This window comes from Cyprinus carpio, chromosome A7, assembly GCF_018340385.1.
Source record: "Cyprinus carpio isolate SPL01 chromosome A7, ASM1834038v1, whole genome shotgun sequence".
In the NCBI taxonomy this organism is placed as follows: Eukaryota; Metazoa; Chordata; class Actinopteri; order Cypriniformes; family Cyprinidae; genus Cyprinus; species Cyprinus carpio.
The window spans coordinates 40863480-40880271 of record NC_056578.1 but is presented as its reverse complement, the minus strand read 5'-3'; the positions used below and the strand labels follow the sequence as shown (position 1 = coordinate 40880271).

Here is a 16792-nt window from a genome sequence, read left to right as displayed (position 1 = left end):
AAGTAATTATGAAATTACACAAAGATGTACTTAAGTCCTAGTTAAAAAAGAAAAGCTATAAAAAGCTATTCAAAAATCATTTTATTGTAATTAAAACACAAATAAGCATCCAAAATATATGCTTAATTTTATTTAAAAAAAATTAAAGAACACTAAAATGTCTTTTTCACAAGAATTGCATATACAAGTCAGACAAAGCTGTGTTGCATTATGTAGTCAAAAAAAAAAAAAAAAAAACCTTTTCTGTCGGGCTAAAGCATTTACATGACTTTTTATAAAGATAAATGATGGTTTTAGCCTGACTAAAATCGACTTTTAAAGTGCATGTAAAAGATGTACAATCAATTTCAATTGATTGTAGATAAATTCTCACTTCATCCAGTCTTTTCTTCGTTCTCTAAAGAATCACATTACTGTTTTATGGAGTGTGAAACCCCCACAAACTCTACAGCATTTGAGAGAGATTTCCAAACGTTTTAACTGCAAACCCATTGGAAAATGCATGTGAAATGTGTTTTATACTGCAACAATTGAAAAAAAGGATACTCCAGCATACATTTACATGTACACTACCATTCAAAATAACTTTTGAAGACAAGGATTTCAGCAGAGGACTAAATAATAATTTTCCCTTAGAACAAATCGTCTTAGAATGAGTGAACAAATAGTTTGTGCATCAGTATGATGTAATTGCATTCTCATGAAGGTGTGTGTTTAGACTCACTGCATCCTTCTTCATCGCTGTGATCTCCGCAGTCATTGTCACCATCACACTGCCACTGCGCCGGGATGCACGTGCACTCGCCAAACGCACTGACCGCACATGTGAAGTGATTTCTTCCACATGAGCATTCAGCAGCACCTAAAACACCTACAAAACACACACAAACACAAACATACGAGGTCAGCTATTTTATGAATAGAATCTAACCATATAATCCATTAAAAAAGTAACTGTAATCTGATTATGAGCATTTTTAAATATAACAAACCAGTTTAGGGATGCAACGATTATAGATTTTGTTATTCTGAGGAATTATCACCGTTTCACGATTATCGCGATTATTATGCATTCATTAATTTTAAAACACTACAAATGTACAAAATCTATTGTGTTATGTTAGTTCATGTTGTTAAACTTATTCTAAAATCGGTTGGCTGAAAGTCTGTAAAGATAAATTCTAACACATGCTGTGATAATGGCACTGTAATGCATCCAACTTTCATTTCAACAAAGGTGCCAACTAATAACAACAACAACAATTTCCTACAGAAACAATTTTTCACTTTTCTCTCTTCCCTGTCAGCCTGGGATCTGAAGTTCAAAACATGTCACTAGCCACAAACAGCAGATTATTATACGCTTGCATGTTTCTATCAAGAGAAATGCAAAGAATGTTTGTGTGAATCACCACTGGCTTAAAGTTCCCAAAAATCACACAAATTGTTAAACAAATAAAGATGACCCTTGACCTGATAAAAATATTAAACTCAATGCTAGTTCATCCAGCTTGTTCCACACAAAATTACTTCTCACCACAAAACGGTGTTAAAAAACTTCAACCCTTGCCATTTATTCTGAACTCAATAATTTAAGAAAGCGGAAAAGTCTATTAATAACTAATTCCAGCCCACCACCCTTCTTTCAAGTCTGTGGTTTATCATGTATGTTTCATGAAAAAAAAACTTGATGCGCTTGGCTTAATCTTAAAACGTTTTCATCGATTTGTTCCTCTCTGCTTCATCTCATGGCGTGAGCAGCTCTGGATGGGATTTTAAGAGAGTGACCGAGTAAAAAAGCAAGGAATCAAGCAGACTTGAAGTTGAAGCTCAGCGCCACATGGTTCTGTGCTCGTTTTTGGCAAGCTGGAATAATTACAGCCCTTCTCTTGCGGGAGATCAAGTTATATATGCCATGTTTAGTCGCTAAATGGAGCAAGACATTCATCATGTACGCTTTAAAGACTTGCCATTTCTGCTTCAAGTCAAAAACACTGTTAGCAGAGCAAACAATGTCAGAGAACAAATTTAAATATAGTCCCAAAACATATCCGGGCACTTGTAGAGATGTCATTTTTGGCATATTTTAAAGATCGTTGAAGCAGACTTTTAACTGCAACATTTTTACAAAAAGACAATTGTTAGGTTTTATTATTGTATTTTTTTAAGAAAAGGTCAGACAGATCTGATGTTTGCCACTCAGCTGAGGTAAACATTATTTATTTTCAGAAATGACATTTTTTTACATTTTAAACATAACATTTTGACAAAGTTGGACATAAAAAGTAATTTATTAGGTTTTAGTTTATAAAACATTTAAATTTAGTAAATTGGCAGATGCTTTTAATCCTTACAATGCATCCTAGGTACACATTTATCAGTATGACAACACAAAATTTTGACAAAACATACATTCTAAAGAAAATCATATTTAATGCTATGAAATTCATACTTGAATTTTGCCTTAACTGGCTAAATATATTTTGGGGATACTTTTTTTTTTTTTTTTTTTAATCAGTGTAGAATTTCTATACCTCTGTGTGTTGACCTGATCATCACTCTTTTGTGTTACACACAATCTACTAAATATAGACAACTTCATTATTAAGAAAAGTAACAAATAAAAAATGTATCAATCTATGACAAAAATACTATTATAAACTAGGTTAATGGATAATTCAGCAGCAAAAGTTACACTAGAAAAATGAGCGCACAATATTTTCATAAAATGTAAACATTTAATGAAAAAAATAAAAGTGTGTAAGTGTAGGACGAAATCTGGTAAAATGTTACACATTGCTCTTTGTATTGTAAAATACATTAATGAAAAAAGTATATTCATTTATATATAAATATATACTATAAAATTAAAAGACATTTATTTTGAATGCACTGCACAGTAATGAGGCAGCAACATATGACAGATAGGACTGAACAAGAAAGGCTATTAATAATCTTTCATTGACGCTATGATATGATGCGCTCCAATACAAAGTATTAATGCACATCCCATGCACAGATTGATACGCTTGAAGCAACAAAAAGTTCAAAGGGAAGAGACATTGAGGGTAGTGTATTATATCTTTGCTACAGACCAACAGTTTATTGAGCCTTTTCTTTTAACGGTTTTAAATTTCAGTTACTCTGCGCATGAAAAACTATTCATAGTGCTTTCTACTCCAGTGTTGTGATCTAACAGACATCCGGAAGAAAGAAACAGCACTAAACTCCAGCAAGATAAAGTCCTTTTATGCAAAACCACTGATCTTTATCTACAGATTAAATTTAATAATCTTGGAGAGAATTTCATCATCTTGACTGTCGTAAAGGAAGTCGACGCATAGTCTTAATGCTGAACGGAGGACAATAGACAGCCACAGAGGAGAGATAAGTTTACGTCAACTTGAATTTAACGACTTAAATATTCATCTGTACCTCACATTAAACTATGAAACAGCTTCAGAATACTTTGAATATAGTGAACGGAAACTTTATGGTGCTTTATAATGTTTTTGTGCCTTTTATGGGGATTAACAATAACACAGAATAGTATACACACAACACTGGATTTGGATTGATCTTGTCTGAAAAGGCTGTATCGGAGCCGATAATGATACGGAGTATCGGATCAGCGCATCTCTACTAGAGACATTGCATTGCATTAATAACATTCTAAAAAAAATTTTTGGCTCAAAAAAACAAAAACAAACAAACAACGTGGTAGTTGCGATGCTGTCTATGGAGGGTCAGAAAGCTCTTGGATTTCATCAAAAATATCCTAATTTGTGTTCTGAAGATGACCGAAGGCCTTACGGGTTTGGAACGACATGAGGGTGAGTAATTAATGACAGTATTTTCATGTTAAAGTGAACTATCCCTTTAGTTCTAATAATATTAGATTATTAAATTATTATATTATTAGTAGAGTTTGAAATTACAACAGGAGCCCAAAATGTAATATTCAACTGCTATTTATTTTATGATATATTAATCACACTCAATAACTGAAATGTCTGTATACAACTCAACTGCACATAATCTTCATGTCAGATTTATTCGAATATGCATATATAATTTTATATCCAACTCAACAGCTGTGAACTGTGGATAACTTTCCTGAGGTATGCAATGCAATGTTAAGCGACATCATTCACAGGCTGTTTTACTGGCGTCTTTCTGTAGTTGAAACGCTGATTGAGCGATTTCATGAGACATGATACATTTCGGTAAGTAGTACTATATCTTTCAACATACCTTCTGATGTTCAATCATGTTTATTTCACGCTAGAACTTGTATTAAAGTGAAAGGCTTGAAATTCTTTGTGCAATCTGAGATGATTCCCACGAAATGCTTGCATATGCATGAAAGCAGAACACTGCGACACCGATTGGCAAGATATGACTAGTACTGATGGGGATTTTGGATTTCTCCTCATTATTATGTTACGTTTGTGTTTAGCATCCAGTTGCACCATTGTAAACTGGTGAAGGTGGCATACAGATAAGCATATCAGAGTGGAAATAGAAAGAGATCAAGCTGGGCAAATGTGCGTCCACATATCCATCTCCTAAATTCACTTATTCATTTCTGTATTTTTGCTCAAAGCAGATAAATATGCCAAAGCTTAAGAGACCAATTAAGGGAGATCACTCACACAATAAAAGAGCTCTAAGAGCCGATCTTTTCATTTTCCAGCTTTCCATCTTCATTCCACCCTTCCATTTGGTGAAAACCCCTTACATCTGGGATCTCTCCTCCTCTTCCCCCCTGTGGCTACGCTTGCTCTCCATTACAGACATTGGCAACAAGAAATGCCAATACCTCACTGCGTGTGCATGTGCAACTATCGTTCTCTCTAATTTCTATCCCGTGAAATTACCCCTCAACCACAAAGATACATCAACATGTCTTTCCAGAAAGCTGTCAGACTTTCGAGCTTAAGCCCTCCAACGCAGAATGAAGATGCAGCTGCAGCAGATCGATGGGAGCCGCTCTTTCAGCAGCGAAAGAAAGGATTTACATCTCAAAAGTCATTCGACGCTTATGAAAGGTTTGCTTACAAGAGCTCAGCAGTGCTGCAAGCTGGTTATCTGACCTATTCATCGCTTTATAAATGGAACAGAGTTTTTATATTTTTATATTATGTTATTTATATTATTTTTAGAACATTTATTTTATATTTAACTTAACTTTCCATTCTCTCTGAACTGAGAAGGATGTGCAACAGTGTTTCTTAAAAGTTTGGGAAAAGATAACCTGAACTGTTTTGTAAATTGCTTTGGGCTCACTAAGTTTAAAATATCTGCTCAACAACTGTAACATAAGCCCTTTTTTAAAGACCCTAGAGAAAAATGGAAAGAGTCATTTGTCTGCGATTTAAAACAAGGGTATCCTATTGCAGATGCCAAGTGCAGAGTTTGAGCTTTGAATGACGGAGGTACAGTAAAGGGGAAATGATTATGATGTATTTTGAGGGTTTAAAAAGGGCTGAAAAAGAAAAAGCAAGGACTTGTCATTGAGTGTCGGTTCTTTTCCATCGCAGTCAGCCATTTTTAATGAACTTGGCTGTTGTAGCCTGCATTTGAGGCAGGGCTGAGAGACAGTGGGCTGAAGGAATGGGACGGGGAAGTTTAACAGTGGCATGAATATAAAAACAAAAAAGAGAGAGAAAAGGAGTTAAACTGCCTCGACTCAAACATCACAACCGCAGTTTGAATCTGAACCATACAGATCTGAATGTGAGTTTGCAGACAGAATAAATGATTGGAGAGGTCCAGCATGCATCATTAGAGAAAAGCCTGATGCTTCATCAGATGATCCAGTTATGACATTTTGAATAAACACTACAAGGTCAATAAATAAATTATGAATATGCAAGGTTGAATAGTTCACAATAAGAAACAATGCATTTAGAAAAGAGACTTCATGCCAACCCTCAGGCCATCCAAGATAGAGATGAGTTTGTTTCTTCATCAGATTTGGAGAAATGTAGCATTGTATCACTTGCTCAGCAGTGGATCCTCTTCAGTGAATGGGTGCCGTCAGAATGAGAGTCCAAACAGCTGATAAAAACATCACAGTGATCCACACCACTCCAATCCATCAATTATCGTCTTATAAAGAAAAAAAAGCTGTGTTTGTAAGAAATCCATCATTAGGAGTTCATAATACATAGCAACTCTTTGTTAAGATAATGCACAAAAATCTGCAGATAAAGCACTGTTTACAAGCCAAAACAGCTCTAAACAAATATGTGGGTGGATTTTGATGCAAGAGACAACAGGAGATTAACTATTTCAAAGGGGAAAGCATTATTATGGATTATTGACTCGTATTTTAGCTGGAGGCAATGGTTTGAAGCTAAAAACATCGTAATGATGGATTTATTTCTCACAAACACACAGCTTTTCTCTTCACAAGACATTAACTGATGGACTGGAGTGGTGTGGATTATTGTGATGTTTTTATCAGCTGTTTGGACTCTCATTCTGACGGCACCCATTCACTGAAGAGGATCCACTTCTGAGCAAGTGATGCAATGCTACATTTCTCCAAAACTGATGAAGAAAAACTCATTTGCACCTTGGATGACCTGAGGGTGAGTAAATTCTCCTGCATGGCATGTGTGCATATGATCTTTGCTGATAAAAACGATCAAATCTTTTTGTTCTCTCACTTTAAAGGGATATTCCACCCCAAAATGAAAATTTTGTCATTAATCACTTTATCCCCATGTCGTTCCAAACCCTTAAAAGCTCAGTTCGTATTCGGAACACAATTTAAGATATTTAATTTAAGGTCCATAAAACCGGGGAGGCTTGTGACTGTCCCATAGACTGCCAAATAAATAACATTGTCAAGGTCCATAAAAGTCGTCTTCAGAATACTCCATCTGCCATCAGACGTGCAATCTGGGTTACATGAATTAACTGTAACACTCCATATCAAGCAAAGAAAACAAAAATAACGACTTTCTTTTAATAACTCCTTTGTCAACGACCTCCTCTGTGTCTCTCCACATCACCGTATGCTGCGTATGCTCTTCTGTATCATCCCCGCCACAAGGATGGAGGAGACTGTTGGCAAAGGAATTATTGAAAAAAGTCGTTATTTTTGTTTTCTTCGCTTACAAAAAGTCTTCCCGTTGCTTCATATAACCCAGATTGCATGTCTGATGGCAGATGGAGTATTCTGACCACGACTTTCATACCTTTCCTGGATCTTGACACTGTTATTCATTCTACAGTACATTCAAAAGCCACAAGCCTCCCATCCAAAATACAAAATATCTTAAATTGTGTTCGGAATACGAACTGAGCTTTTAAGGGTTTGGAACGACATGGGGATAAAGTGATTAATGACAAAATTTTCATTTTGGGGTGGAATATCCCTTTAATTCCAGCTGTATTTGTGCCAAATAAGGAATCCTCTTGTGTGTTCAGACACAATAGGAATTTGCTTACAAAAAGACCCTTGTATCTGTTCACACAAAACCACAGAATTTTGGCAGTAGGAGAGAAACTGTCATTGTTCTTCACACGATTTCTTCAATATCACACCAAACCCCTCTTAGGAATTGTCTCTTCTGCAAAACAGACTATTTGTCTGGCTGCTTTGCAACAGAACATACTATGAAAAAAACTATAGAAAAGAAACTGTACTAAAATTCACTGCAGTCAATAGAAATCAGCAATCTTGGGTTATTTTACAGTCAGCTGAGGTGAATGTGTGTAACTTGTGTAAAACCACCGTGAGCAAGAGTTAAAATCTAAAACATTTGCATTCGTTCCACTTTTAAGGGAGAGTGGGGTAAGCTGTGCCACATTATACTTAAGCTGCCCTCTAGGCAAGGATAAAGGAGACAGGAGATTAAAATGAGACTAATATAGCCTTATTTGGTCATAAAACACATTAAAACAACCACACAGTTGAAATAAAAAAAGGCTTAGCACTACTGTTACTACTGAGAGTCAACCAACAGTATATTAGTAGTACTAAATTAATTAATATTTAGTACTAGATTAATACACGCAACTGGCATGCGATGCAAATTTCCCACATAGTACTACAAATTACTGTAATCAACATTACAGTAGAATACAATATTTATATTACCCTTAATTCATTTTAGTCAAAAGCTTTTCATTGTGCCCACATTTTTGTGCAAGTTTTGAGAAGGTGATCTCTAGATTACGAATACTACTACAGATCATGATAATTAATAGTGATCATTGAGATAAATTACACTGCATTTAAATATCATCTGCATTTCAGTTCCCTTTCTCTTCCTCATCTGAACGTTCGTTCAGTGATTGCCACATTCCTCTGATGTTTTTACCGTGCTGTATTTGTGTTTGGCTTCATTCCAGTTGCCCAGTCACTGCTATATGTTTTACACTGTCTGAACTACCAGCTCAGAAATACACCAGTGTAAAAATGAGGCCACCCAGAGAGATTTTCACAGGATGCATGCATCAGCAACCCCCCCCCAAACCACCAGCACCACCACAACCACACACACACACACACACACACACACACACACACACACACACACACAGAAATCTCGGGATCAAACTGATCTAAGCAGATGTAATGACTAAACAATTCCAGCACTGAAATGATTTGTCTTGAGGCTTAAGTAGCTTATCTGGATAACCTACAATATCGGCATGAAGTTTAGTTCATTTTGCAGCTTATTCTGCCACTTAGACTGATTCAAAGAGACCAACAGTAATTTGTTTTGATTTTAACAAGCGGTTTAAGGGTGTTTATCTGAAATAGAGCCAACAAAATACCAAAATAGTCTTAAAGTCTGAATATATTTTTAAATATTTGCTTTTGATTAATACACTCTTGATTAAATTCAGTTCCAATGTCAATTTGATTCAACACCAATTCATTTGGATATATTTCAGTATAATACAAGCCAATTTTTCTCAAGGGGAAAACAAAACTCTCTAAAGCTGAAAAACATTCAGAGAATCCTGTCAGTTGGTACTTTACTAAAAAATGTAAAGTTAAAATTAACAAAAGAGCCCAAAAATGAAATGAAATGTATTTTATTTTTAAACAATTAACACTTAAATTAAAATGTTTTGTCTAAAATCATTTAAATTGCACATAAGGTTTTGATAACTTTATAATACAGTTTTAATGATATAATTGTGTGTGCATAAAAAATATATATATATATATATTTGAATTTCAGAATAAAATTGACAGAATTTGAAAGCTGAGACTTTGTTTCATATCAAAAATTAAAAGCAAAAAGCTTACTGTGATTACAGGATGACAGGCGCTTCAAAATTGTGTTTAGAGAAGTTCACGCATCAACAGAAAACAGCATAGACTACAAAAATCGTTCTTCATATTCCAGAATCAATAACAGTTAAACAGAAGGAGAACTGATTACAATCTAGAAATCGATGTAGCCCAATACTTTTAAAGTTTTGATGTCACTAATCTTGCAAAGTTTGCCAAATCTTGAATCATTTTTGGTTGCCACATATTTGTGTATTGTTTTGATTTGCTCACATTTATTGTGACTTTTACTGTGTTCATCAACACAACTTATCAATTAAAATGGCTTATCATTTCAAGCCCGCAGCTTAGAACTATAAATGTCATTGTATATAAAGCCATGACTTCTCAGCTGATCACTTGTATTCAGTGCCAGATGTTTCATTGTCTTCATCCTTCAGCAGGGAGGAATTCACCTTGAGAAGACGATAGCTAAACTGACAAAAAGGTCAGAGAGTTAGAGACGCACATACAAAAGAGAAGTGTAATGAGATTCAGAAGTTTCGATGCATCAGATGAAAGGAAAACAAGATTTGGCAGCTGTTTTTCTGTATCTACACAAATTCTTCCACACATATAGGAAGATACCATGCATACATTTCTCTGAAAAATCACAGATGGGCTCAAACAGACATCAAGCATGCATCTGACGGCAGTCGCCAACATCCTGTACTTAAGGAAGAAGCAGCAGTGTTTTCTTCAAGCATCACTTGCTTCCTTGTGGTCATGACTCATCTCTCAAAGACACTTTTGTTTCAGTTAAATTATAGTTCATCTCTCTGTTCTGATAGACTGGAACGGTGATTTCAAGAAATCTATCCTTCCACCTCTGTTATTTGTATCTGAAAATCACTAACATTTACATGATTACCACCTTTAAACCTACTAAATGAAAGGACAGAAGTTACATAGAGCCAAACACAAGAGCGGCAGATCTGTTACTAGTAAACTATAACATACAAGCATCCTCTCCAATGATGAATGATGTGGCTTTCTCGCCATATGATTCTATGGGCTGCTACAAACATCCCCAATACAAAACAAAAATTATTCATATAGCTGAAAAAAAAAAGAAATAATATGAAATAATATATATATAGTGGTCAACCAATATATCACCATGGCCGATATTTGGCATTTTTCAAATATCGGCATCAGCCGATAAGTTTTTCTGTTTGGCCGATGCGTTTGTGGCAGGACTTTTATTTTGAAGGCGCTGAGAATGCAGCGCCTGAACACACAGTGCTCACATTCTCCCTCTTGTTCGCTGTCGTTGTTAACAGTTCTGTCTAATACGGATAGACGTGTCTAATAATCAGATAGAATGGTTAAACAAAGGAATTAAAATGTATACAAAAAGTATTATAACGATTGCTTTTATATTGTTAGTAATAGAAAGGCAAAATTATAATACTTTCTCGTTTGCCGTCAGCATTCAGCAAATATGCTTTTACATCATTTAAACAAATCTTTGAATGACTAATGAACATCTAATTTCAAAAACCTAGCAAACTTAGTTGAATCCAGCTGTGAGATGTTATGAAGTGTGGATGTGTGTCCTGCACGGTCGTGTGTTCTCTGTGTGACGGTCGGTGCGTGTGAATTGAATGCTGACAGGAGGAGAGTTCAGCTTCACTGACACGCGCGATCGACAAACTTTAAACTCGTGATTTCAAATTATGCTACGCTTCATGCTTTTGCCCCACTGTCATAATCATGTCATTTTCACTGTGTGCTGTATGTAAAATGAGTGTTACCCTGGCTTTATTTGAAAAAAATGTGATTCCCAATGCACACAAACTTCCCAGAATACTGAGTGCCCTGTTGGTTACAGTGTTTACGTCCTTATTTATATTTTTATTAAATATTTGTTTATTTGTGAAAAATACTTTGTCATTTAAAGTATAAGCATGTTTATTTTACACATTTATTTTTTTATCCATTTCACATGATTTAAAATTTCTTAAATACAATGAATAAAAATGATTGAACAAATTTAGTTGACTAACTTACAATTATTTTTTAAATTAAATGTAGCTAAAATAAATTGTTTGCAACCACTTTCCTTTAAAAAATTTAGTATAATTTTTTTTTCAGTGACATTAAAATTATATCTGCCACCCTGCTTTCCAAGATATCGGCATCGGCTGTTAAAAAAACCAATATCGGTCAACCACTAATAAATAAATAAATAAATATATATATATATATAATAAATATATATATATATATATATATATATATATAAAATATATATATATATATATATATATATATATATATATATATATTATTATATATATAAAATACATATATATATATATATATATATATATATATATATATATATATACATATATATATATATAAAACAAAAATACAATTTTTTTATTATTTACTAAAAATAATGTAAAATTTCTACAAAATAAAAAATAAATCAAAATAAAAAAAGTATAATACAGTACAACAGGTATTTATTATAATGGAAAGATATTACAATTACTTTTAACTTGTTACCAATATGGGTACTGTCACTATATTGAAATCCTATTATCATAGCATGATGCCAATGATACATCAAGTTTAACATCAATACATTTTTATATTTTAAATTCATTTAAAGACACTTTTGAAAGTGAAAGTCGTGACATTTTACCTAAAGTGGCTTACATTCAATCATCTTATCAATTCATACATTCCACAGAAATTGCCTCATGATCTTTTAAGCGACATGAATATACCACAGCCTTTCGAAATATGGGCAAATTATCAATTACTAAAGACATATTTTGTACTTTTTCTTGCACAATGCTATATTATGTCCTTAAAACAGTTTTACCATTGTGCACATTTGGTAAATTAACACTTTCTTTAATTTTGAACAACATAACCAGCTGCATATGTAGGCCTACATATTTTCTGAGATGGTAATCTTGCTTGGTAGCGCACCCGGTACAACACTGCATGAGTGATGTGAAGCGCTCAGGGACGAGGTCAGTGAAACACAAGTCACGAAACTCCACAAAACAGCTCAAAGCCTTGTATAAGGCAGTTTAAATGTCAGTTGCATAAGCAAATGTTGTTATTTCACATTTGCACTTGCTAACTTTATCTGTGTAGGTGGTACGTTATTTTCAACTGCAATAGCTCATTAAAGGGATACTCCACCCCAAAATGAAGATTGTCATCATTAATCACTTACCCCCATGTCGTTCCAAACCAGTAAAAGCTTTGTTTGTCTTCGGAACACAATTTAAGATATTTTGGAAGAAAACCGGGGGGCTTGTGAATGTCCCATTGACTGCCAAGTAAAATACACTGTCAAGGTCCAGAAAAGTATGAAAAGCATCATCAGAATACTCCATCTGACAGAATAGCATACGCAGTTTGCGTTCAGCGGATATTCTCCAAAATGGCGCTACTGTGATGCGGAGAGACACAGAGACGACGAATTGTTGAATAAAGTCATTATTTTTGTTTTCTTCACATACAAAAAGTGTATTTTACTTGGCAGTCAATGGGAAAGTCACAAGCCTCCCGGTTTTCATCCAAAATATCTTAAATTGCGTTCCGAAGACGAACTAAGCTTTTTTTTTATGGGTTTGGAACAACATGGGGGTAAGTGATTAATGAACAAATTTTCATTTTGGGGTGGAGTATCCCTTTAAGTATTGTCAGAACAGTTTACCTCTATTAAAGGGACAGTTCATCCAAAAATTTAAATTGTCATCATTTACTCAGCTGTATGTCACCATACTTGGCTGTATGTCACGTCACTTTCAAATATCTTAAATTGTGTTCCGAAGACGAACTAAGCTTTTTTTACAGGTTTGGAACAACATGGGGGTAAATGATTTTACATAATAAAACATAATAAAATGGTTCTACACTCACATTTAACTGTTTTGAGGAAAATTACCATGCTTTTAGTGTCACGGACTGGACATTTCACTGTGAAACTGCCGTGAAACAAGCTACTAGCAACGTAATATTATGTAGCAAAAATGTATCCTAAAGCAAGTTGTTTCATGACACTGGACTGCTTGTAATAAACACACACCAGTAATCGGGGGGAAATTATATGGCTCACAGCTCCTGTTTTGGACGTCACTTGAAAAGTGCAGCAAAATGTACCAGTATTTCAGGTTTTGCAGAAAAGTAGCCAGAGTTGCTTATTTCCAACGAGACTGGGTTGATATATCATGTTTATTAATGACTTATTATTATTATTAATGATTAATGAAAATGTAACCAAACTGAACATTAACACATGGGTTTTGAAAAAGTCTGGTATAATAGAAAGATGTGTGTCTTTGCTATTTTCCTCAGCATTATCATCCAGATTCAATTTAAAACAAGTGCTGAGAAGGTTTTCCCATGCCAGCCCAGCAGGACATCAGAGCACGCTGTGTGAACGCTTCTGTCTTCATCAAAAGACACAGATGAACAATGCTGCCTGCTTTGGGTGTGCTCCGAACAATTCCTGTTGCTCTGCCTCGCTCAATACATCCACCATGTTCAGCATCAGCATTACCTCCAGCACTGAATCAGTCTTGTGAAAGACAAACAAATTAAAAGAAATAGAAGGCCAGAGAATGAAGTTGCACACATGTCTGAGTTCTCAGGACCCTGAATGACCTTATTATATATGAATCTGACATTTTCTGTGCATCGTTCCCAGCAATACCCATGCTTATTTACTCACAGATAGATTTTCCAAGTTCAAAGTTCACCCAAAAAATAAAATTACCCCATGATTTACTCACCCTCAAGCCATCCTAGGTGTATATGACTTTCTTCTTTCAGACTAATACAATTGGAGTAACATAAAAAAAAAAAAAAGAATTATGTCCTGGCTCTTCCAAGCTTTATAATGGCAGTGAATGGGGGTCGAGATTTTGAAGCCCAAAACCGTGCATTCATCCATCCATCATAAAAGTGCTCCACATGGTTCAGGGGGGTTAACAAAGGCCTTCTGAAGCGAATCAATGTGTTCGTTTCAGAAAAAAATATGTAGGACGTAGGCGTAGCATAGTGCCTTTGGCTTGACTACATTACCAAACCGCTAATGTTCCACAAACCATGTTCCAGTTCACCATTTCAGACATATACCTTCAAAATATCAACAACATTTGGTACAAACGCATTGCTAATGATGATATGTAAAGCCCCACAAGTTTGTGACGGTAGGAAACACCCTCTGTCTCAAGTTTTAAGGAGAAAATGCTCAGCAATGGTGTTAACTGATAAATTTGCACATGGTTTGTCTTCAAGCACATCAAAAACACCAGACAGACATGTAAACAACATTAAAAGCTTGATTTTCTCCACAGGGGGTGATTAAAAAAAAAAAAAAAAAAAAAAAAAAAAAGCAGCTTTCTCAGTGTTTACATAAACTTACTTTGTGGAGTTCCCACAGTATTTCAAACGCATTTTAAGCATTTCTAACATCATCCGCAGCATAAAGCATAGTCTCCCGCTAGGCCCGGCCTAACAGTCATTGGCATTATCCACTGTTAATGGGACACTATATATTTTCTTTCCACCTAAAGCGTCTTTTTCATTTTCTCTCAGTGCACAATAGAAGGGGCTTTCATTATACAGCATTTCTAACCAATATTGAGGAAGTCATTTTTACTGTATGTTGACCGTATAGGAGTAGCAAATCCTTCTAGCTACTTTTTGGATCCTGCCATTAATGTTTATACATTAAAGGATATTTGCATCTTTTGTAATAGTTCTTTAGTTATCCAAAGTGTGAAAAGCAGGATATATCCATCGTGTTATCATAAAACACTGAATCAGATGCAGAAGATCACAAAACATGCAAACAGATGCAGACTAGCTACAGACTATGATAAGAACAAAGGGGGTGAAAACTTTTGAACCGTTTTATCTGTGTAAAATCAGTTACTATTTTGTCGTCTGGAATATGTGTAAACATCTGAGATGTGAAAGAGCATATTCAGAACAGTACAAAATAAAAACCAAAATGTAACGTGTGTATCTAAAGCATAATTACATTTGGCCTGCCCTTTACATGGCAAAGTCACATCGAGTGTTCATGTGGTACACAAAATTCACCCTTCAACTTTGATTTATTGAAGACACTAGGCTGTGGAATCAACCAACCAATACTATTTTAATAAACACAGATTGATACATTTATCTTCCTGAGAGAGAGACAGACAGAGAGAAAGAGAGAAAATAGAAGTCAGTTAGCAGGAGGCGGACAGTCAGACTGTGTTTTAAATAGCCCAAATTATCAGCTGTTCGTTTGGTGATGGTATTTGCTCAGAAAAGTATCTCTCATAATAATTCCTTCAACAAGGACAGGCGTGCTTTAAACAGAGCGCATGCAGCATGACTAAAGATCACAACTGAAGTTAAGAAATAAAGCTTCATAGTCAGCATTTGTTTCCAGTTTAAAGGGAAATCTAAAGTATTATTTTAGGTAAGAACTTCATGCTCTTTGAAAACAGTCATTAGTCATCGAATCCTCTGTCAACAGCATGCCTGCGAGCTTCATGACTCTTCCAGATCAACTTGCTGCATCAATATTTTCACCTAATCTTTTACATTCTCAGTTCATTTTCTGCAAAAATCATTACAAATGCATTGGAAAATACAAAGAATAAACTTGGAAATGGCATAATACAAATACACTTAATGGATTTAATCTCATTGTATTTACTGTTTTTGGTGCTGACTTTCAATGAACAATTAAACCATAAAACTAACTTGCCTTTAGTTAATATAACGTTCATGTATATTCATTTTGCTCTTGGGTCTTTCTCTGTGCAAATCTTTACATTTATTGTAATGTGTTGTACAACTCTGTGTCGTACAGCTGCAAAATGAATCAAAAAACAGGAGCTGAACAAGCCTTAGTTATTACCAAGACTGCATTCTTTGCTCACTTTCTTTATACAATCTATTGGATAATATTTTTGTTTTTAATGCTGCTATAAGGAGTTTCAGGAGTGACAACCATGTTTAAATGTCTCAATTTACTGATGCGTAACAGCAATAATGTAATTCTGAAATGGTGCTCAGCTCATTTCAATCGTGAAGCCTACATAAAGCATATGGCATGAGATTTCTAAACACACACAACAAATAATTTCCATTGAAATGATATTACATTAATACTCACAATTACAATATCGAGGAAAATACTTTTTTATTTTTTATTTTTTCAATCATGCCACTCTGTATCACACATTTTTGACAATGTCTGGCAGTTATAGCCTCACATTTTCTTACAAGGTATTAGGCCTGAACAATTTGGGGAAAATAATCGAATTACAATTTTTCTAATGAAACTGCAATTGTGATTTAAAAATGTATTTCAAAAAATTAAAAAAGCGCTGATTTTGCTTGTTTGTAGGCCTGCACAATTTGACCAAAAGGTTTTGATTATATAATAGTTCTATTATATATTATTATTGTTATTATTACTACTACTACTAAGACTAAATAAATATA

The 16792-nt window shown here is 34.6% G+C and overlaps 1 protein-coding gene across 3 annotated transcripts in view; it reads right to left on the bottom strand.

Moving 5' to 3' along the window:
* Window positions 1–16792, bottom strand: part of LOC109085877 (low-density lipoprotein receptor-related protein 4-like) — a 93001-nt gene that overhangs the window by 44467 nt on the left and 31742 nt on the right. For all 3 annotated transcript variants that reach the window (XM_042761188.1, XM_042761189.1, XM_042761190.1), the window contains exon 2: window positions 725–871. In XM_042761188.1, the coding sequence (XP_042617122.1) occupies window positions 725–871 (147 nt within the window). The remainder of the gene's footprint in view (window positions 1–724; window positions 872–16792) is intronic.